This window comes from Syngnathus scovelli, chromosome 1, assembly GCF_024217435.2.
Source record: "Syngnathus scovelli strain Florida chromosome 1, RoL_Ssco_1.2, whole genome shotgun sequence".
NCBI classification, from domain to species: domain Eukaryota; kingdom Metazoa; phylum Chordata; class Actinopteri; order Syngnathiformes; family Syngnathidae; genus Syngnathus; species Syngnathus scovelli.
Window position 1 is genome coordinate 28,358,039 of NC_090847.1, and position 21,594 is coordinate 28,379,632.

Genomic DNA, 21,594 nt, shown 5'->3' on the forward strand with positions numbered 1-21,594 from the left:
GCGAGGTCCCCGTCCCGACCTTGCCAACTCACACGAAACAATCGTCCCCGGTGAGATTTCCAGAGTGGAGTATCCAAAGAAGAAAAACTCCAGCGTGTAAAACGCTAACATGGCCCAGTTGAGGGTTTGGTCTTCGTCTGCTTTCTGTTTTCCCTTCTTTCTTTTTTTTTTTTTTTTTTTTAGCCCATCGAGCTAGCCCGACTTTCCTTCAAGGCGGAGCTAACTGGGCTAGTTGGCTCGCCGCTACGCTAGCGCTTCAGCGGCCACAAGCGGCGGAGGAGGAGGAGGAGGAGGAAGAGGAGGAGGAAGAGGAGGCTGGTACCGCACAAGCGAGCCACCAAAGTCCGAAATCCGCCAAAGCCAGCGGCGTCCTGACGTCTCTGGCTTTCATAAGAAAAATAAGGTCGTTCATCAAAATTGCACTGCACTGCGGTATTGCCGATATATACCCAAGCAAGATCCTCGTACCCGATGACGATGACAATCCACCAGTAGCTTGGCCGCCCGGAGGTTCGGAATCAGGTTGTACGATCCATGATCGATGGGGCAGCGACTTCCAGGGTTTGGGGCTGGGAAAGACGAGCTGCGTCCGAATGCGGTCTAAGCGGTCATACCGGAACAAGCTCGCGGCAACATGGCTGCTTGCACCACCGAGAGACAACCGGGAAGGGAGGGAGGGAGAGGGAGGGAGGGAGTTCGGCTTTCCTCGGCTCCTTCCGGGAAGCCCATCGGCGACTGTACCCCATTCCTCTATCTCACAACTCCGGTCCTCTCGGGCTGCTTTCCGGCATATTTTAGAAGTTGCGGTACATTTTGAATTGAAATTGTGTATACGTACTGTAAATAAGATTCTTTCACTTTTATTCATTACGGTCCCTTTATACTTCTTAATTTTCGTCATGGTTATTTTGGGTATTTCTTTTTTCTACATTCTCACAGCACTGGAAAGGGAGAAGCTCTCCAATTTCGTTGTACAATTGCATTGTAAAATGACAATAAACGGCATTCTATTCTAAAATACTATTCACACACATACGCGGAAAGCCATTGTCTCATCAAAACTGAAACATGTTTCTAATTCTTTTACCTCAAGTGGGTACATGTTAAAAGAAAAAAAAATAGTAATTTCGTCTACAGGTTTATTTTTGCTCTTTTTTTTCCCCTTACTTTCCTCCAGCTCAGACTTGCTTTTCTCTTCCTTAATTCCAGCTTCACAGGGCTAAATCCTTTTATCATATTGACATTTATTCCAGGTGTCTTCCTTTCTCCACTCACTTTTAGTATTGACAAACTACATGCTTTTGGGAGATCTACCATTTTATTTGAGGTAGTTAACGTTTCATCCACACGTGAAACCGTGAGACATTGATAGCTGGCGCGTTACTTAGCAACAGTCTCCAATTTATTTAAAAAAAAAGGGCTGCATTTAGATGTGTAAACTCATTGAAAGAAAAAATAAAGAGGGTGTATGCGATGCAGAATATTCACAATGACAGGATGTGGAATGATGGAATTAAAAAACGAGAAAGGAAATAAAATGTGTGTGGCTTGTTTGCAATGAATGGGAGAGATCCTGACCAACCAACCAACAGCCCTTTTTATTTTAGTTACTGGAGCTGTTTGCATCATGCATGTGACAAACTGAATAATGAAATGGTCTTCAACTGGATTAATTACCCTGTGTTATCTAATTTAGTGACATTGTGTCTGTGTGTTTGTGTAAAACGTGCCCAGAAGCAATAAAAGATGGGAAAGGACACAGCAGCTGCCTCGTTGTATGCAGAAAAAAAAAATGTGAAAATTTCAACCTGTCAATAACATCACAGAGGCTGAAACATTCTCTTTAATACAGCACTTTTGTTAAGTACAATTCAGTTGTAATCGTTTAGAACTGTTTCTTTTCCAATATTAACTTAGGTACCAATTTTATTGAAGGTATGAGCAATACATTGAATTTAAATTGTGTTTTTATTTCTATATTTTCTATATATATTACATTGTTACGGTGGCTTATGGTATTAGAACGCCTGCCTTATTTATCATCAACATTTGGTCCTGCTTTTTTTTTTGTTGGTACTTGGAAATTAGTCCTGTATTTTTAGGAGGAGTGACTTTGTGTGACATTTGTGAATCACGACGCAAGGTTCAGAGCACTTGTCGCCCTCTGCTGCCCACCTGCTTGTATTACAACAACAAAACTTCAACTGACCCCATTGCGTGTGAAGACAAAACCAAAAGTATTCTGTATTGCTCCACAGTGACTTAGTAGGGATGATTGTCATCGGTCACATTTTCAACTTTAATATTATAGTCTAGTGTGCAATATATAAAAGAGAAAACATGTCTCTCATTGGATATTAATGAGGACAGCATTCAAATAACTATACAGGTGATTTGAATTCAAAAGCACCTGTAAGAAGACATGTGCAAATTGACAAGGGGTTGTCACAACTCGTACACACATTGTAAAGACAGAAAAAAAAAAAAGCAGAATTCAAGTCACGCTGTCATCTACAGCCTGCGAACAAAGCGAGCGGATCCGAGTTGGGATTTGGGAAGGGGCGGCGGCGGAGTTTATCGACTCGCACCTTCTCCCATCCCCGCGTGCCGGCGCTCGTCGCGCAAACGGTTCAGAGCCAGCTGCATGGCCCAGATGCTGAGAGGTCTCATATAGGCCAGCGAGCGGTAGATGGCCTTCTCGCAGTAGGCTTCGGGCGTTTGGAAGGCCATGCCCAGCCTTTCCCACACCGTGCGATAGCAACCCTCGGCCGTGCGCATACCTTCCGCCAACATGCCCTGAGAGGGCAAAAAAAAAAAAAAACATTTCAAAATAGTTATCGAATGTCTCATCCATTGTTTTTACACTGCTAGCTTAATGCTAACATGCAAACGAAGCGCACCGATGCGACTTTACAATCTTTTAGTCGACGAATATTACAACGTAATGGGTACAGGCCCCGGAGGAACAATCTAACAATCCTTGGAGGCGGATGTACTTTCAAAAAATGTCTAATATTGTAGTGGAAGTCTTGCTGGCTTGTTCCCGCCCACTGAACTGCAGCGTTAAACCGTGCCCCGTAAAACGTTTTAAGAGTTGCTACTACGTTTACCTCATGGATCATGGTGGCGGCCAGTCCGTAAACCACCCCGATCCAAACCTCGTCCGACTGGACGCTGGAGCGGTCGGGCACGCCCTCGGGCCGCATGCCGTTCACGGCGCCCATCTGGCCGCCGCCGAAGCTCATCACGTTCAAGTCAAAAATGGACCGGAGCGCGGCCCTGATGTTTTCCTTGGGGAAGACCTGGATGGAGAGAGGAAGTGAAAACGTTCTGCCCCGACATCTCGCAGCGCGTTAGTTACCTGGAAGTCTCCTTCGCCGAGCCCGGACGCTCTCAGGAACCATTGGCCGGCACACTGGTCAGACATGATGCTGTTCGAAAGGTCCCGCCCGCTGCTGTCGTAGTTGTAGTACTTGCCTAAAAGCACAAACGATTTAGGGCTTCTTCCAAACGAAGTTGTCCTTTGCTGTATGATGACAGTTTGGGCTGTCTAAGTTACTAATATTGACAAATTATTAGGCCGGGCATCCATCAGGGATTGATTCCAAGCCCCCAGGAATTTTGGGTTTTACCGTTCCACAATAGTTTCTCAAAAGCGACGCTGCCTCTGTCCAAGATGTCTCTGTAGCGCTGTCGGGCTTCTTGGTTGTCGAGCAGAGTGGCCATTTTGCACATGACGCACAATGAGGCCAGCCACAGCCCGCCGCAGTACGCACTGCAACACAGCAGGGGGACGTTGACGCAATCTGGACCCCAGACTACACTCGGAATGTCGGTCCAAGCTGGAAAAAGCCCAATTTCCTGTTTCGACGCAAGTCGTGTTTTTCCTATCGTGATTTCCTTCCCTTCATCCCTCCTCCCAGCTAAGCCAAAGAATGTGCTGACCTTGTCTCACGTGTCTTTAAGCTGTCTGACTTTTTGCGTGATGAAATTTGATATAGTGATATAAAAGACCTTTTTTTTTTTTTTTAGTGAGGTGTGACTTTTACGTTAAACTTCTACCGATACTGACAAACAGACTTCGTCTCCTCTGACCTTGGTCCAGTAACTGTCCAGCCGTCATAAGTCTGATCAGCAAAGCCAGAGTTCTCGATCAGGCCGTCTCCATCCAGGTCAAACTTTAACTCTGACTCCATCACTGCCTAGCAGAGTGAGCGCTCATCAAATCTCAGGGGAGGGGGGGGGGAATCTTAAGAGAGTAAAGAAAGTAAGGGCAGCCATACCTGGCAGATGGGCCACATGTCATGCAGGTACTGCTGGTCCTGGGTGAGATGATAGTCCCTGTAGACCTGCAGGACAAACTTGAGGTTCAAGTCCTTCCAGTAGGCTGTGTCGTGAATGAGATAGGCGTTCACCCTTTGCCACGGCTCATCGTCTACAAAACAAGACGCAGCAGCGCCGGCCGGCGTGGGGTTAAGCTCTTCCAGGCACAACGCGGGCTCCCTCGAAGCGTACCTGCTTTTCAGGTGGATTTTTTTTTCATCCCCATCCAGTAGCCTACATTTGTTAAGTTTGTAACTTTTAAAGTAGCATATACACTTGAAGGGTGTCATTATTCTACCTGGATCTCCAATGTCGTGAGGCACCACGTTTTTGGCCTTGACCGCAGCGCTCCGGCCGCTCATCAGATGCAACCTCTGCGTTAAATCCTGCTGCACCACACTGCCGGCTAAAAGGAGACGGGAGTTAGTCAAGCGGCTACAATCTTAGCCTCGCCACCTCGCACCAGACGAGAAGATACAAAAATCGTACCGATATCGTACTGCACACTCAAGGCGAGTTTGGGCCACAGCATGATGAGAGCAAAAGAAGCGTAGAAGTGGACATCGTACGTGTTGTACATTCGGTATTCTTGACCTGAGCGGGGGAAAAAAAAGCGAGCGTGAGGCGACCCGCCGAGCGCAAAGCGGCTTCGGGAAATTGCTCCCCGCTGACCTTCGAGGTAGGCGAAGCGGCCGTACTCTTTGACGACGGGCGGCTGAGCGGGCAGGCCGCCGTCTTCGCTGCGAACACCGCCGCTGACGTCGGCGTCCTCCGGCAGTTCCGTCCACACCGTCCCACCGTCGGTCACAAAGTACAGCTCGTTGAACAGAGCAGACTTGTACCAGGCGGGAAGCGAACTAGAGATGGAACGTACGTGAACACGTCTTCGCTGGCGCCATTTTCTTGGTACAAATGAGACGCTCGCTCGCTCGCTCGCCAAATGACGGCGGAGGGCAAGGCGGCGCCAAGCACCTGTCCTGCAGTACGTCCGCTTGCCACTCCTCAATCTTCTTCTCCCACGCTTTGTAGTGTGTCAGGGCGTAATGACTGAGTGAGGGCGCCGCGTCCCCTTTGCTCCCGAAATAACGGGTGTATCGCCTGGAAGTGCATACAAATGCCTTGCTAACGTGGGAACATGCAGAATGATGCGCTGGTCTTTTTTAGTTTTTAACTGTAAAATCAGTCGTCAAAAATGACCCAAATTGGGTATAAATGTCATTACCCTGTTCTTTGACTTAACAAAATATGAGTATAGCAATACTACTTTCGCAATGGCATCCACTCGAGAAAACAAGTGCATTGAAAATAACTCTGAGAAAGTGACCCGAGAAAACGTTTCGGGTTATTTTATATCTATCTATCTATCTATCTATCTATCTATCTATCTATCTATCTATCTATCTATCTATCTATCTATCTATCTATCTATCTATCTATCTATCTATCTATCTATCTATCTATCTATATATATATATATATATATATATATATAAATATATAGATATAGATATAGATATATATAGAGAGAGATATATTATATATAAAATATAATACATAAAATGTAATATATAAAATGTAATACAATATAATCCACAAAAGGACCCAATTGTTGGAGAAGTAAGCAACCCCAAAAGTTGTGTCTGTCCCTTACTGAATCAATTTTGTCTTGATTTGTACAGATGACCCAATTTTAAGTTGTTTTCTTCCGTGTATACAAAACAACCCAATTTGGGGTATGAAGTACACTTTTTGTGGGTTATTCATTTGACCCCCGGCGTTTGGTGTTGAATGAATAGTCGGGTTCGTTTCTTTTTGGATTTACTTTGGACCCTCATGGTTTCCAAGTACATTACTGGTGCCCTTCCCTATTTTACCTGTGGTGGCGCCGCTCGCGAGCGCCAAAGGTGATGACAGGCATGTCCCACGCCAGGCAGAACTCCAGCGTGTTGCGGCCCCGCGGCGACACGGAGCAGCTCGCAGCCAACGCCGCCGCCACCTTCTCTCCTTGGGCCGTCGGCGGGCTGGAGCCTGCGGAGAGGACGCATCTTTGGGTTGCTGAGGCTCCATTTAAAAGAGCGACGCTCTCACTGATCGACGCTAACCCGTGGGAGATTCCAGCCGTCCGTCGGCGATCAGATCGCTCCACAGGTCGCTGCAGGTTCCCTTTGGACTGAACGCGGTCTGATGGCTGACTTCCCCGTTGGGCTGAAAATCAAAAGACGATGATGTCAAATTGCCACCAGCAAAAAAAAAAAAAAAAAATGAAAAAAATCCACTTCCGAAAAATGTCCAACCTGCTCCGGAGTAGCGATGCATAAGGTATAAGGGTTCACTGATGTGCAGTGATGTAGCAAGACTCCCGACACGGCCTCGCCCTGTTTTGGGAGATGAAAAGGTTCATTCCAGTGGCCCCCGCCTTTGTCGTCCTTGTGCCCGGAGCCGTTGAGCATCGTGAACATGATGGTGACATCCAGAGCGTAGTCATTCTTGTTCTCCACGTCCCAGATGAACACGACCACCGGCAGGCAGGAGTCCTGTCACAAAGCAGACGCTCAGCGGTGGGTAAACAATTCCGACTGAACCATTTATCGTTTTGTGACTTCAGACAAACAATGCAATTTTTGTCAAAACAGTTTTTTTTTTTGGGCCAAACACAAAGATGGAGGAGACAAACTACACATAGTCTGACACTTACAGAACTTACACTACTGCACAAAGTTCATGTACACGACTCCACACTTTTGATTGGGGGGGGTCGTCAAATACCCTATTTACACGTAATTGTGTAGTTTTACATGATCTCGATTGATTCAGTTATGTTTGCAAAGTTAGTCTTGCAATGGCGACAATATCTTTCAGCCTGTTCGGCTCACCTGGTAGTCGTGAGGAATGACGGGCGAAACCTGCCTGCAGGTGAGCGTGACATTTTGCCCCGGGAGGTGGTAGACGGTCCATGCCCGGGGGTACAGGGCATGGTAGTAAGCGTACTCGCCGCAGTAGCCCCAGTTCCAGCCCTGCAGCCGGGGAGGCCGCTCGACGCAGAGCACCTGTTGGTAAAGCGTCTGCCCGCCGCGGCGCAAGCACACGGTGAACTGAGGACGACAAACCAGAGCCTTGTCTCACGACCAGCAGGGTTGCTACGTCCGTTAGCTTCTCCGGGAACTCGTCGACTACCTGATTGGCCGTGACGCTCTTGTAATGGTACATCCCGGGCGTCAGCTGCCACCGACAGAACTCCCCCCTCCAACCTCTGGTGATGGTACCTCCCCCGATACCTCCCAGCGGCGCACCTGCCGGATGGGCCGACAACTCGAGTTGAGCCGATGCATATGAGAGAAAAGCGCATGAAACGCAAATTCAACATGAGACCGACCCACCGTAAATCTGCCGTAAAGGCAGCGCGCGAAACATGTCGATGAAAGGCGCCTTCTTTTCCACCTGTGTCTTTTTGTACCACCATTTTAGATACCTGCATCGGAACAATGGAATGGCACACCATCAACAACCATATCAAGCAGGGGTGTTGTAGTCCTCCTTTCCCTCGGAGGGACGTCTGCTACATACAGTATAGGCTACAAAACAAACGGATGAATAACTCGTTTGGAAATGAGAGATTAGTCAAATTGAACGAATGGTAATAAAATTGCAGGCATTTGATTTGTTTGTTGTAAAAGTGAAAACAATTTGTTATTTTACTAATGACACAAATTCAATGGGGGCTAACCCTAACCCTAAGCCTAACCCTAACCCTAACCTGCCACCGATGCAATGATTAACAAGTGTTGCCGTGGCAACAAAGGCCACCACGCCCTGGAGATTGCAATTTACACACAGCATCCAGTTAAACTGGCTTGGAAGCAGGTTCTTGTACAATTTACAGGGCACGTGGATGATATCATGCATAACCGAAGCCCGATTGCATGAAGTGAAGAAGGGGAGGGGACATCTTTAAGTGTTGATATAAAGCCCAGGCCACAGTAGGTTCCGCGTGCTGCTGAGGATAATGACTAACTACAAAAGCAGTGTTGCAAACTTGGCTACATTTCTGACTCATGTGGTGCCTAATTTTCAAAAGATGAATTGGCAATGTCATTCCTGCTAACAAATAGAATAATTGACATCTTTTTTTTTTTTTTTTAACCCCATTGTAATGGTTCCGTTTTTGGTTTGGACCACAAGAAGTCATAAAATAGACAGAGAAAAATTAATGATCAGTCTTCTTTCATTAGGAAATACCAAAATCTGAGATTTATCATTGAGAGGTTGCAATCTGAAGTTGTGGGCAATTTAAATTTCAAAAATACCTCAACATTATTTATTAATCATGGACTGACTCACTGTTTAGTGATAACCTATAGTGATATATTCAAAGATAAAAATACCTGATCCCAAGGCCAATGTGCTCCACAATATTCTCCAGGGACACGTCCTTTGCTTGGAAAGGCTTCCTCTTCTCCTTGAACTCGTGGGCCAAACAGATACGCCACCCGGCCGTGGGAACGCCGTGCCCCATCTCCTTGGGCAGGTACCTGCTCATGAGCTCCGCCGTGGATCTGTCCCCCCAATCTTCAGTCATTTTGTTGTTGTGGTTGTCAGTCAGAGCAGTTGAGCAGCGTACGGCTACAAAATGAGGCTGTCGCTACCCTTTGTAAACAAAGAGTGTTTATCATCGAGTCAGCCCGATTCCTCGGACACACCAACCGGTTTCCACTCGTTTCTGGGTCAGGGGCAAAAAGCTGATGACGCCGCCTTTAAGTTGGGGGGGCTACGCCATTTTTGACTTATTATAATTCACATTGGCGGTCGGCCGGGGCTTCTTTGTGCAGCCTCGATGCCGCCGGATACCCTACGACAGAAAGAGCGACAATAAAACGCTTCTGTCAGTCAGCGCATATTAAAGAATCAAATGAAAGCGGTCTTTAATTTGCACGATTAGCAATTTTATTTTTGGCATGAACAAGGGATACATTGTCAAAAACCACACGTACCTTTGAGTAGAACAGGAAGCGTTCCGTGCACAGCAGACTCTGATGAAGTGGGCACGGCCAAATAGCCAGGAAGTCACAACCGTGCCTGACAACACGCAAGAAACCGAGACAGTGTTCAATAAAGATTTTCAAAAAAAAAAAAAAAAAAAACAGAGAGAGAGAGAGAGAGAGAGAGAGAGAGAGAGAGACAGAGAGACAGAGAGAGAGAGAGAGAGAGAGAGAAACGAAAGAAACAGGGAGCCCACAGCCAACGGCTAAACCATGTTTGACTTAAACAGGGGGGCGTAAGGAGTTTTCTCCATACTGGTTAGCATATTCTATCAGCCACCGGTATCATGACAAGCAGGTGTGTAGGTTATATAACTTACATTCCACCAATCAAGTTTGAATAAGCTTTTGATGCCTCGGAGGCGAAAGTGAAGGAATACATAAAAAGCCGAAACCCCGTAAAGTTACCATAGCAACACGCCGTCTGCGCTGCGAGTTACTTCTGCCACGTGACGTGCATGATGGCCAACCAAAAAACCGAGTTGTAGTTTTTATCCGTGTTTTTGTTCTCTACATTACTTGAGGTGGGACAGAGTGCGCCAGTGCGGCTTTTCACGGATTATTTTTCTTACCATGTCATACGTTTCTTACTTTTGTCCCCAAAAGCGTATTCTTCAATGGTCTGGTTTGGGTCGACCTCGCGGACACACTTTGTTTACCGACTGCTAGCTAAACGATAGTAGGTCCGGATGAAAATAGTCTCTATGTAGAATCGAGGAGAATGTATTAAGACAGCATTCCGTTTGCTTTGTAACTCGGACGACAAACTGGAGCCTCGATTGTCCGCACCCGGACTCGACTGGGCACAAGGTGTGTGTTAAAGCTACGCGGCTAATGTAGCGTCGCTGATTTTAGCATACGTCCGTGCGCAGTCTCCACGTCCCACTCTTGTGCTTTCATTCCCGGTTATCAACTGTCTTGCAGATGATCGAGGTGGTGGCTTCCATGGCTCGCGGTCCCGTGTATCTAGCCGGCGAGCTAATGGAGTGTCTCGTCACTTTCAGAAACCCCATGTCCCACTTATCCACCTCTGCGAGCAGGTACATTCGAAAGCACCCCGGCTTGCACGTTGGCCTAAACTAGCACCGGGCTACATGTACAACCCAAATTCCAATGTTTGTTCCAATTGAATTCACGAAGTCCCAACATTTGTAATGTTTAAATGAGCTACGTTCTAGCCAACATGTATGTGTAGATTCTTGATTTTTTTTTCTTCTTTATCTAATTAGATTTGAACATATGTTTTGCCATGTCAATCTAAGCTGCTTAGACAAGAGCCTTCAAAATCAGTTGTGCAAGCCCATGTAACTAATTCGTATCAGCAATAGGAATGTCTCTTTCGCATTGTCAGACTTGACTGAGGGTCCACTCACCAAATGTACACCCCGCCACGGATTTTCCAGTTGTTTTTGTCTCCACTGTGCCCCAGTGAGATGTTGGCCTGGGCCAGCGCCCAGATCCACTGCCAGTTTCACGCCAGTGAGAGCAGAGTGAGTCTACCAAGCCGGGGCAACAAGCAGGACGTCCAGGCCAGCAGCAATACGGTCCTCGTTCCGAGCAGAGGTCGTTGAGCAAAAACGCCAAGTTGTCATGTGTTTTTTTTTTTTGTATTGCGCTGGACGCTAACCAGACATCCTCATATTTTCACCAGGCGAGCGAGGCCAATGCGTTCTGGATACGCCGCCCAAAATCCTATTCTGTGACCTGTGTCTGGATCCAGGAGAGAGCAAGACTTGTGTGTCAATGTTACATAAAGTAAAACGACACGCTTTCACAATATTTGTCATGATGGGCTTCGGTTTTGTGTCGCAGATTCGTACAGCGAGGTCGTACCCGTCGATGGTCCTCCCAGTTTCCGCGGCCAGGCGGTGAAGTATGTCTACAAACTGACCATCGGATGTCAGAGGGTCAACTCTCCCATCAAACTTCTTCGAGTTCCCTTTCGAGTTTTGGTTCTGCAAGGTGGGACAATCGAATGAATGAATGAACGAACGAACGAACAAACAAACGAATGAATTCATTCATTCATCAACAAACAAATAAATAATTGTTGGCCACATTCGCATCAAGTGACCAATGTCCGCTTGTCTGAATGACGATTCTACCTTTTGATCCCGTCATGATCTGCAGGCATGCCAGAACCCTCGTTTGCTCAGGACGAGGTAGTGTCCCCTTCGAACCCGTTCCTGGAGGAAGAGGAATCCAGCCGGAGGGACGCGCGACCTTTGGAGCGAGCGCTCGACGTGCTCATGGTTTCCACGTCCAAGCGCTGCCCCCGTGAGTTGTACCGCTTGCCGTGCAAATGAAGTGACAAATATTCACGTGTAAATTTGACCGTCTTCAGACGTGTTCAACATCACCAACGTGCGAGGGAAAGTGGCAAAGTTTTGCATCTTCAAGACCATGTACAGACTTGGAGAGGACATCGTCGGCACGTTCAATTTCTCCGAGGGTGACATTCCCTGCTTGCAGGTACTTTGGAAAACTTGCGGCGCAGGGGTCCTCGACAATACACTGGCACAAAAATGGGAACGAAATTTCTTGAGAAGTGAACAAACGCTTTTTATTGTATTTTTTCTTTGTCTTTTGCCAGTATTCGGTGAGCCTTCAGAGCGAAGAGGAGATTCAGCAGGAGTACCAGCGGCGCCCCGGCCAACCGCTCAGCGTGACTGGACATGGGCGGCATCTGGAGTCCTGTCTGCACACGGCCTCCAGCCACTTCTCCCTCCCTGTGCCGCTCAATGTCACGCCGGGCTTCTGTACCGACGTCGGTAAGTCGGCGCGCAAAGCGAACCTGCCAAGCATGGTCGACGCGTCTTTCGTTTGATTTTCACTCGGCAGCTGATGACAATGTGACTCATCGTTTTGAGTTTTTACATTCATTTTTGGCAAAGATCACAAATATTTTGACCAACAAAAACTCTTCGAATAACATCAACACATTTCCTCGACAACAAGATGGCGGACTAAGCTGTATTTTCTGCGTCTAAATAAAGCCAAAATGGTGGCAAAACTCGACCTTTGTCCAAACAAAACTCTTCAACTCGCGTCCTTGGCCCACACTGGTGGCAAAGCTCTACTTTTGTCAAAAGTTAACTCTTCAACTTAATTGATTATATTTCCTGGATACCTTTCCGCCATGTCGTAGCATCCCGCTGCCAAGGAACTATATTGAAGCGAGTTGAGGAATTTCAAATAGGCAAAAGTAGTGTTTTACCGCCATCTTTCGGCATTTAGGAGGCCACGATAAACCTGTAATCAGGCGTCACTTTTTGTTTTTAATTGCCATCTGAAAAACGAGAGAACAACCGACATGCGGCTTGCTGTCGTGTTCCCACTTAACAAAACGTAACATTGCAGTGACCCTGAGGTGGCGGCTGCACTTTGAATTTGTCACCGCTCGGGAGCCCGCCGATCCGCCCGTCATCCATCAGAACGAGTCCAAGTCGACGGTGTGGGCCGGCGCCGAGCGTGTCGAAGTGGACACCTTCAGCTGGGACCTGCCCATCAAGATCCTGCCCACCAACCCGGCCTTGGCATCCTATGAATCCCAGTTCACGGGGACCAACAGCATTAACATTTAACTGTCAACCGAGATGAAGAAATCCTGGCCCCTCACAGTTTTGACACGTGCCCTTTGGTGTCAGATGAACCTTTTTGAATCCAACTTCACAGCTGAAAAATAACCATTTATGTTCAATTAAAAGTGATTGACATTAGACTTGGCTTCAACATCCTGTATTTGGGAACACAATGCTTTACAATTCTTTGCATCACTGACGTTCAAGCTCGGTGGGCACAAAGCGGTCAGTTATTGTTTACACCCAAAACCTACGTTGTGCTCAGCCTTCTATGCCAGTGACAAACTGTATGGGGGGAAAAAAAATCTATAGAAGTTCCAAAAATTCATTCTTGTGCTGTGTTTTTAATAAGGAAATTAGCGCTCCATATTATACACATCAAAACAATGACACAGAACTTGCTCCCTTTTCTAATAATGAGACGAAACAAGAGGACATTGGATAACGTTCACAGCGAAAAGATCTTTGTTTTACTCGGTGAAGCCCCTCCTTTCTGTGAAGAAATTGACAATAAAGCTGACTTTGACTTTTCTTCACCTGCCACCCACACTCCGAGCCTCACGTGACATGGGAATGACACTTTTTTGCTTTATTTAAATCAGAATCAATCTTTTATTTGTCAAGTTTGAGCATGCCAAACAAGGAATTCGACTCCGATACATCTCGGCCTCTGTACGACATTTAGGTAGCTAACAACATTCAGGACAATACACAAACAACGCGGCATATTACGAACAATAAAAGAACACGAAATGTGAGGTATAAGGCACACAGTACCCAACAGATAACAAATATCACCAATGTTAAACAAGAATAATAACAAAATAAATAAATCAACAAAATAAGATAAATAATTAAAAGGACAAAATAGAGAACTAGAGGAAAATCAAATACAAAATCATATAACCCAAACTCGCCCAATTAGAGGTCACCAAAAATATCAAACTTAGTGTATGTCTGTGAGGTCTTTCGTGAAGAAACAAGAGGGGCTCTGAAGGATGCTACTCAGGAAGCACTGCTTTTACTATTTTTGTTTGACAAATGTTCTTAATAAAAGCCAGATGTTACCCGTGTGTAAATCGGGGGCGCTGGCAAACCCACGTAGGACTTGTGACGATTTCTATTAATTCCTTGGATATAGCATCAAAAATTTTGCATTTTATTTATTTCAATTTATTTTTCCGTTGAATGGACTCAGGGAAAATTGCAGATAACAGCCATGAGAAAGAATACAACTGATTTGATCTATTTTTTCAATTGTCTCTTTGAAAGCAGTGATCGTTAGATCATAGAGCAGCACAAGAATACATTTTCAGTTTACAATGCATGCACTTTTATTTATGCATTTATCTTGATATTAAGAAACACATTTTGTTTTTAAAAGCAATTTAATTTTTTGCTGTTTGGCTGTTGAAAATGTTTTTCCTTGAAGTTACTGACAGAGCCATAACAAAATATTGCCATATTTATTTTATCATTAAAAAATGTACACTGTGTTAAGTCTTGGTTCAATAAGCTATGTGCAATAATTTCCATATGTTTTAATAAACATTGAACCGGTCCGGCCCTCGGCTTGTAGCAAATTTGTTTTTTGGCCCTCGGTGTGTTTGACTGTGACATCCCTGACTTAAAAAGTTCCGAGTTGACGCAACGATCGACGCAAGGTTCTGCCAAAAACAAACAAACAAACAAAAACAAAAACTTCTTCTTTCCTGTTTTTTTGCCGGTTTGCATTCCTCCTGATATATGGAGCATTACCGCCACCTACTGGGTCGAAGGTTATGACGAACGATTCGGCAGTTCCAGACTAAATACCTTAAGAAAACAACAACAAACACGGTACCCTTTTCATTAGCTAGTTTGCTGTTCTCTGGTGGAATTTAATTGTGAATCAGAGCATAAACTAATATTATGGTTGATGATATTGTGATTTACTACCTGCGTAGAAAACATTTACAAATTATCCAATCAATTTTCATTTTTTTCCAAAATGCCCGTGGCTAAAAAAAAGACGTCATTACAAAACTATAATGATAGAAAAAAACATCCCAACTATCGCCACTAGATGTCCCAGTTAGTTGCTGGGCTCCGAACCTTTTTTGGCTTGAGTCTTTTACTTCCAAAGGGAAGGCTCATTCCATTCTGGCACAAAAAGAGGCAAAGAAAATCAAATCTATTCAGGAAACGTCTGTTCCCAAATTGATACTTGTCTTGTGCCTGATGACAGTGTAGCTTTGGTATTTGCTTGTTGCCAACCGATGCCATCCTGCAGGTGCCACGTAAAAGTGAGCCGGGGGCTCATTTCGGTGTTCCCGTGAATGAGCGAGTGATTGAAAATAACAATTGCGGAGAGAGTAAAATTCCAATTGATGAAGGTTCGGGACGGTGCTGGCCCGGCGGCGGCGCGCCACCTTTTGATAACCTTGAATGAGAGCAAGGCGACCTGAGAGTGCTGGAAAATAGAAACATTTGTTACCGGCAGCATCCTGTCAGGAACAAATTCAGGCTCCAAGATAAGGGAGGTGGCGGAGAAAAGAAAACGAAACCTATCTCTCTCTCTGAATGACCTTAAAAGAAACTAAGAGGGCCTGAGCATCATGTCCTGGAAACAAGGGTGGAGGCAGAGAAAAAAAAGCGAAACCTAACTCACAGCCTAACCGGTACATATTAAGGAAAGGTTTGCGCCCAAGTTGATACTTGTCTTGTGCCTGGTGGCAGAGTACCGTATTGGCCCGGCTATAAGACAGCCCCGATTGTAAGACAGCCCCGTCTTTTTCGAGACTCAAGTTTGAAAAAAGACTTTGTCTAGACCCCGAATGTAAGACGACCCCATCCCCCACTTTATCAGTTTTATTTCAATGAGAAAAACCTCGTCTTGTATTCGGGCCAGTACGGTACCTTTGGCATTTGCTTGTTGCCGATTGCCGCCTTCATGCATGCGCCACGTAAAAGTGAGCCGTACGGTCATTGAGGTCCTCTCGTGCAAGAGTGAATGTATGTCACTGAAGAAGACAAATGGTGGATCACAGAGAGTAAAATTCAGGACGCTGCACCAATGAATGACCTTGAATGAAACCAAGCGTCACTGTGCTGGAAACAGAGTTCCATCAAAGTGGAATGTTCTTTTATACTTGCTGTCATTTCTTATTTTTGTACATATCATGAAGACTTCAAGCACTCAGAAATAATGGTTATGCAAGAGCAGCAGCTCGCTGTTGTGATACGCGAGAATATAATAGCGACTACGGTGGTACACGAACCAGTGAAACTAGTACGATAATCATTTGTGGCTGCCTGAGTTGAAAGCCGCATTAAGATATGTGATTCATGTGATATGCATAAAACCTGACATGAGGGGAATGCAGAAAAAGTGAAAATCCAACAACTTACAAATTTCCGTCCGTGTGTGTGTGTGTGTGCGTGCGCGTGTGTGTGTGTGTGTATGCGGTGGGGGGCATCCTGAGACACCCCCAATGGCATGCCGGCTAATCGGGAGAGTCGAGGGCCGCTCCCATGCGGGGCCGGTGAGGGCCATCATTTCAGTGAAGTTTTAATCTAGCTTTTGATTCAATGCATTTTCAACGTCACCATATTAGGAACTACAACACCCGTTTTGCATCGCAGTTCTCTTCCCGGTGTGTCGAGTTGGGCGATACAACCCACCCCCAGCACTCACTGAAATGGGTAGATTTCTTCATGCCTGGATGAGGCTGAAAATCAAACCAAACCAGGCAAAGGGGTGGAGCCAGTGAATTGAACGACGGACGGACGGAAAAAAGCTGAACACGAAAGGCTTTTTGCTGCCAAGTGTGCCAAGCTCACAAATATGTTTTCAAGAAGACCAACCGCAGAGGGAAATGGTCAAGAGCCAGGCTTAGTTAGGGGCTTAGGCTACAACACGGGCTAATTCCTACGCTAATATCAGTCTTGGATGCTCTCCTAGCTTGCATTTTAGAAGATAAATACACTGTTTATCATGGAAAATAATAGGAACGTTTGGGAATATTTGTCATTTTTCACACGTCCTGAGTGTTCTTAGTCACCAAAATGTTGAACAGAGGCTGCGATGTACCAAAAGTCAAATTCCTTGTTTGGCACGCTCAAACGTGGCGAATAAGAAAATCTTGAACATAAACCATAATGCAACTGCTACAGTAGCCTAGTGATGATATATTTTCATGATGTAAATGGATCATCTTTTATTTTCTGTGATAGACACCCATGGTCAGCGCTTAAATATAGTCGAGTCAAGTGACGCGGCGGCGGCGGTATTCCACTATTCTGTCCGCCTGCCATTGGGCCGGTTGGATTTGAAACTCCGGGCTGAAAAATGGTCCCAGCGCGCCACCGGACACCCCCTTGGTTAAAAAGCGCCGGTGCCTTTTTAGGAAGTCATCCATCCTGCTACGTGACAACCTGCTCAGAAAATGTCGGCTGATTGAGTGAGCCAATGTTTTTGACTTTTCAGTCAGTCGACGATGTCAAGAGCTGATTTGATTCCACTTTGACCGATGTCGAGTAAAAAATAAATAAAAATACTTTGACACGTGACTTGGCTTCACTTTAAAACGTAGCTTGAAGTGACCCCAAAGCTTGTCCCCCTTTTTCGCTTGCGGTGTCCAAAGTCTGGACAAAGGTGGCCAAATTGATATCGCGTTCCAGACGTGCACACGTCTCCGCGGGAACGCGCTCTTCAAAAGGTGCGTTACTCGCGAAGGTGGGGGCCGAGCAGCAGCCGCAGCAGCAGCAGCAGCAGCAGCAGCAGCAGCCGCAGAGGCCGCAGCCGAGCGATTGAGCGCCTGTCCAGCGGGCGGCTGTCCTTGTTTCGAGCGGAACGAGTGCGTGCACCACACCGAGATTTCTGCGTTCATTAGCCTCGAGGCCATGATGACCCCGCCGGCCGCGCGCCTGGCGCTGGTTTTCCTGTCTTGCGTTGTATGGATATTGTACAGCTGCGCAGACGGTGAGTACATCGACCAAAATGTACAACTTCATGATAACTTTGGAAGAACTTGTGCGCTTCGGATGGCAGTGCGGATCCGCCGCCGGGTTCTAAATTGGACCGACTTAGGAAGCTGGGTGAATTGGTCTCAACTATGGGGCGTTTTGGCATTTGAAGACTTTTTGTACTAAATGGACCGTTCTGCGCAAAAGAGTTTGGTTTGATTTTCAACCCAAATTCGGTCCACTTTTTGACCCAAATGGAGTTCTTTTCAAATGGATGTAACAGCGCTTGCTCTTGTGCACGTAAGCTTTGCGTTCTGAGTGCAAAGAGTCTTTTTTACCTGATTTTTACGCTTCTTTAACAAGCTGACATTGATTGCGAGACACAATGGCAAATTACAACCCCACCCCACCCCACCCCCCTCCCTCCCTCGCCCAAATGCGCACGGCAACTCGAGAGAAAGAAGTTTGCGAGGAAACGAATCTTAGAAGGATTCCTTAACTGAAGTGACAGAGCAGAAGAAAATGATTGCAATTGTTAAATATGAACATGCGAGAACCCCAATATCACAGGGAGGATGATATACAGCAAGTCCTCAACATAGACACTTATCAAATATGCTTGGGGAGTAAAAGAGCCCCAGTGAGGACAAAATTGCGTGTCACACTGTTGGAAAGGCAAACTCCGTTTTTCTCCTCACATACTGTCTTGGAAATAAGCAAAGGTTGTACTTATGAGTAATGACGCCGTCCGTCCGGTCTGCAACAAAAGTCGTTTATTCCATGTGGCGCTAAGCATAAGTGATCAAATAATCATTTGAATAGTGATGGAGTGAATCCAGAGCCCTCCCTGCTCTCTTTTTACCACCGAACAATGTTTCATATCGAGTAGGACATGCAACCGACGCAACTATATCATTTGATCCACTTTGATGTTAACGTGGCACAGACAAACAAGTCCATCCCTCCAAACAAAATCAACCAAAACGTCTTTCTGCGGTTATAGCGACGTGCACACGCGTAAGTTAGCAAGACACATTGCGTTTTTCTTATTAAAAAAAAAGAAAAAAGAGGGGGGGGGGGCAAATACCTTGCACTGGAGCGTGTGTGGGCGGTGGGGCAAAGGAAACGATAGTCACGAAGATTTGTTACAAGAGGCGCAAAATTCCAACACGTCTTCCTTTTTTGTCAGAGTAGCTTTTGGTAATTGATGAAAAGAAAACAGTTGCAAGTGGACTTTGTTGACTTCTAGCGCCATCCTGTGGGCAGGGGTTGAGTTAAAAAAAAAAAAAAAAAACTTTTTCTCTCCCCGAGTGGCGGTAGAATGACGCAAGTGGACTGTATTTCTTCCCTTTTTCGACATGTGCAACTGTCCTTGAAATCATTCAGCTTCTTGAAACTCTTATCTCGTGACAAAAATGTGTCTTGTTGATTTTTTGGGTGAATATATTATTTTAGTTGGTTTATTTCATATTATTGTCAGTCATGCAGGTGACGCAATTTGAAAAAACAAACTTGTAACTGGGCATGAAATCTTTTTTTTTTTGTTGTAACTACCGGAGAAAACAGTACGCTTGAATTGTTCGGTGCCTGTGTTAAAAAAAAAAAGCGGCGTGACTTGTCAAGACGTCTTCCTTTGCATAGAATGCAAACGTATCTTTTGGCGATAGATGAAAATAAAAATAAAAAGTCGGATGTGGACTCTTTTGACGTGGGCAGTACTTAAGTAAAAAAAACTAACTTTTCTCTGTCCAAAGGTCACAATGAAACAAGTGGAATGAATTTCCTCCATTTTTAGACATGGGCAACAGTTCCTGAAATTATTCAGCATGAAAAAAAAAAGAAGCAATGTTTATGCTCTCAGGCTAATAGTCCTTTAATGCCCAAGTCAGTCATGCAGGTGACGCAATTTGAAAACAACTCATTTTGACTTCATTCTTGTCTGTTTGCTGAATTTCTCCTTTTCACCAAATGCTGAAAAATGACCAAGGCAACTTTGCTGTTTCATCAGGAATAACCAATCTTAAGACATGTGACACAGCCCACGGATGGATTTCTCACCTCTCAAAGTGCTACAAGAAGATGGAGGCAACCAACGGTTGGCAGGGGGCTCGTTACGACTGCACCTTAGAGGACGCCGACCTTGTCTCCTTCGCCGACGAGACCGTGGAAGACTTTGTGAAGGGGCAAATGGGCAACAAGCCGTTCTGGATCGGACTCTCCAATCTGGTAAGACCAAAGTGCTGTTGGCTCGCCCTTGGTACGCCATTGACAACCGGGATTGGTTTCGGCAGGACTGCGATGAGGATTGGTGTGAATTTTCGGGAGAAAAGGAGCTGACTTGGTCCAACACCAGTCTGACGCTGGACTACACCAACTGGGACTCGCGTCAAAGGGGAAGGTAAGAAGGTCACCTCTTTGCGTTCTGTGTCCGGCAAGATGCACAGGAACACTTTGGAACCCTTTCCAAAAATGTGTGAGCAGGTCCAAAAACAGCTTTTGTTTTCTTTTGATCGAAAAAGAGGAAAATCAACTCCAAATTGGCCTGTCGTGTGTCTCATTTTCCCCCACTTTTCCCTGACAGCGCCGACGTTGAGTCCTGCGCCTACGTCAACCAAGGGGCAAGTCAGCCTGGCAAATGGAGACATGGATCGTGCCAGTCCTCACTGGCGTACATGTGCGAGCGGCGGCTCACCGGTAAGTCTGAACCCCCGTTGTAATGTTGACGCTGAAAGAAGAAAAGCGCAACTACGTCATCTTTCTGCAGCCTGCTCGAATGGACGTACCTGTTCCCGCAAAGAATCTGCTTCCATTTCCGATCAACTGGAGAGTAAGTGTCAGCGGCGCTTCTTTTCACACCGCACCCTCTTTTGGTGGTTTTCTAACGAGGTTCTTTTGGGTTTCAGCTTCCTTCTGCGACTCTGGCGACTTCCTGTACAAGGACTCTTGTTACCATTTTGAGGGCCCCCCGTCAAACTGGCAAGCGGCTGAGGATTTCTGCAAGAAGAAGGGAGGTCACCTGGCCAGCGTCCACTCACTGGTTGACGGAGAATTTTTGGCTGGTGAGCGAGCGCCAAGGCAAAATTTATTTTTTTTCTATTTTATTATTTATTATTTATTATTATTATTTATTATTTTCAATTTATTTATTTATTTATTTATTTATTGTTGTGTTATTTATTCATTATTTATTCAGCACGCTTTTGTTATACTTGTTTACTTGTTTGTCTGTTGTGAGCCATGTCTTGTCACCGTGGGATAGGGGGGAACGAAATTTCGGTTTCTTTGTGTGTCTTTGGCATGTGGAGAAATTGACAATAAAGCTGACTTTGACTTTTGACTTTGACTTTGAAAATGAGCAGGCCAGCAATGGACCGGCAATGTTTCACAACAAGTCTTTGTTCTGCTCTCCTCAAGCTCACGTGCGAAATTGGTGGAATATGGTGGGACTCAAGAGGACCAATGGCAACTTAGAGTGGACCGACGGATCAACCACAGTAAGTGACAAGTGCGCAACAGATCGGGGTCCAAAAAAGAGGGCAAAGGTTAAAAAGTTTCATTTGAGCAGAACAAAGGTGTGCTGAATTAGGAGGACAAATCTGACAAGAATGCTCTCCCTGTCAAATGGTTTGATTTGAATGTGACTTGCCTTGAGTCGTGTTACAAGACGGGTTTTTCATTTGATGACGATTCAAATGATCATTTAGATG

The 21,594-nt window shown here is 45.6% G+C and overlaps 3 protein-coding genes across 5 annotated transcripts; 2 read left to right on the top strand and 1 right to left on the bottom strand.

Moving 5' to 3' along the window:
• Positions 1 to 1,825: 1,825 nt before the first annotated feature.
• gba2 (glucosidase, beta (bile acid) 2) lies at positions 1,826 to 9,477 on the bottom strand. Of its 2 annotated transcripts, XM_049745221.2 has the most exons (18): positions 9,312 to 9,477; positions 8,706 to 9,169; positions 7,701 to 7,792; positions 7,498 to 7,613; positions 7,197 to 7,415; positions 6,618 to 6,857; positions 6,426 to 6,528; positions 6,198 to 6,351; positions 5,296 to 5,421; positions 4,996 to 5,180; positions 4,813 to 4,917; positions 4,622 to 4,729; positions 4,284 to 4,435; positions 4,096 to 4,202; positions 3,633 to 3,775; positions 3,362 to 3,477; positions 3,111 to 3,302; positions 1,826 to 2,796 (listed from the first exon to the last, which is right to left on the bottom strand). In XM_049745221.2, exons 2-18 carry the CDS (start codon positions 8,897 to 8,899, stop codon positions 2,575 to 2,577), a joined length of 2,574 nt encoding a protein of 857 aa, XP_049601178.1. In that variant the 5' UTR covers positions 8,900 to 9,169; positions 9,312 to 9,477; the 3' UTR covers positions 1,826 to 2,574. The 2 variants fall into 2 exon arrangements, with proteins under 2 accessions (XP_049601178.1, XP_049601197.1); XM_049745240.2 differs by lacking the exon at positions 9,312 to 9,477 and having other exon boundaries at positions 7,701 to 7,895; positions 8,706 to 8,850.
• Positions 9,478 to 9,781: 304 nt separating this feature from the next.
• On the top strand, positions 9,782 to 13,078 carry rgp1 (GP1 homolog, RAB6A GEF complex partner 1). 2 transcript variants are annotated; one of them, XM_049745575.1, is made up of 9 exons: positions 9,782 to 10,169; positions 10,284 to 10,399; positions 10,789 to 10,922; positions 11,011 to 11,094; positions 11,172 to 11,321; positions 11,490 to 11,636; positions 11,704 to 11,831; positions 11,953 to 12,130; positions 12,720 to 13,078. In XM_049745575.1, exons 2-9 carry the CDS (start codon positions 10,284 to 10,286, stop codon positions 12,941 to 12,943), a joined length of 1,161 nt encoding a protein of 386 aa, XP_049601532.1. In that variant the 5' UTR covers positions 9,782 to 10,169; the 3' UTR covers positions 12,944 to 13,078. The 2 variants fall into 2 exon arrangements, with proteins under 2 accessions (XP_049601532.1, XP_049601540.1); XM_049745583.2 differs by lacking the exon at positions 9,782 to 10,169 and having other exon boundaries at positions 10,278 to 10,399; positions 10,711 to 10,922.
• A 4,547-nt stretch (positions 13,079 to 17,625) lies between these two features.
• LOC125987917 (C-type mannose receptor 2-like) lies at positions 17,626 to 21,473 on the top strand. The gene is made up of 8 exons (XM_049752520.2): positions 17,626 to 17,903; positions 19,896 to 20,113; positions 20,179 to 20,285; positions 20,469 to 20,581; positions 20,652 to 20,714; positions 20,791 to 20,946; positions 21,302 to 21,381; positions 21,453 to 21,473. The coding sequence occupies exons 1-8, from the start codon at positions 17,825 to 17,827 to the stop codon at positions 21,471 to 21,473; spliced, it is 837 nt and encodes a 278-aa protein (XP_049608477.1). The 5' UTR covers positions 17,626 to 17,824.
• The last annotated feature ends 121 nt before the right edge of the window (positions 21,474 to 21,594 follow it).

What these genes read in the sequence shown, in the direction of transcription:
- gba2 (XM_049745221.2), bottom strand. Translation starts at nt 8,899, where the DNA reads ATGACTGAAGATTGGGGGGACAGATCCACGGCGGAGCTCATGAGCAGG. An exon ending in GCGGACGTACTGCAGGACAG is followed by an intron (nt 5,181 to 5,295) that starts GTGCTTGGCGCC and finishes TTCCATCTCTAG; the next exon opens with TTCGCTTCCCGCCTGGTACA. An exon ending in TGAGAAACTATTGTGGAACG is followed by an intron (nt 3,478 to 3,632) that starts GTAAAACCCAAA and finishes TTGTGCTTTTAG; the next exon opens with GCAAGTACTACAACTACGAC.
- rgp1 (XM_049745575.1), top strand. Translation starts at nt 10,284, where the DNA reads ATGATCGAGGTGGTGGCTTCCATGGCTCGCGGTCCCGTGTATCTAGCC. An exon ending in TCCAGGAGAGAGCAAGACTT is followed by an intron (nt 11,095 to 11,171) that starts GTGTGTCAATGT and finishes TTTGTGTCGCAG; the next exon opens with ATTCGTACAGCGAGGTCGTA. An exon ending in TCGAGTTTTGGTTCTGCAAG is followed by an intron (nt 11,322 to 11,489) that starts GTGGGACAATCG and finishes CATGATCTGCAG; the next exon opens with GCATGCCAGAACCCTCGTTT.
- LOC125987917 (XM_049752520.2), top strand. Translation starts at nt 17,825, where the DNA reads ATGATGACCCCGCCGGCCGCGCGCCTGGCGCTGGTTTTCCTGTCTTGC. An exon ending in GTGCGAGCGGCGGCTCACCG is followed by an intron (nt 20,582 to 20,651) that starts GTAAGTCTGAAC and finishes ATCTTTCTGCAG; the next exon opens with CCTGCTCGAATGGACGTACC. An exon ending in GGACCGACGGATCAACCACA is followed by an intron (nt 21,382 to 21,452) that starts GTAAGTGACAAG and finishes TCATTTGAGCAG; the next exon opens with AACAAAGGTGTGCTGAATTA.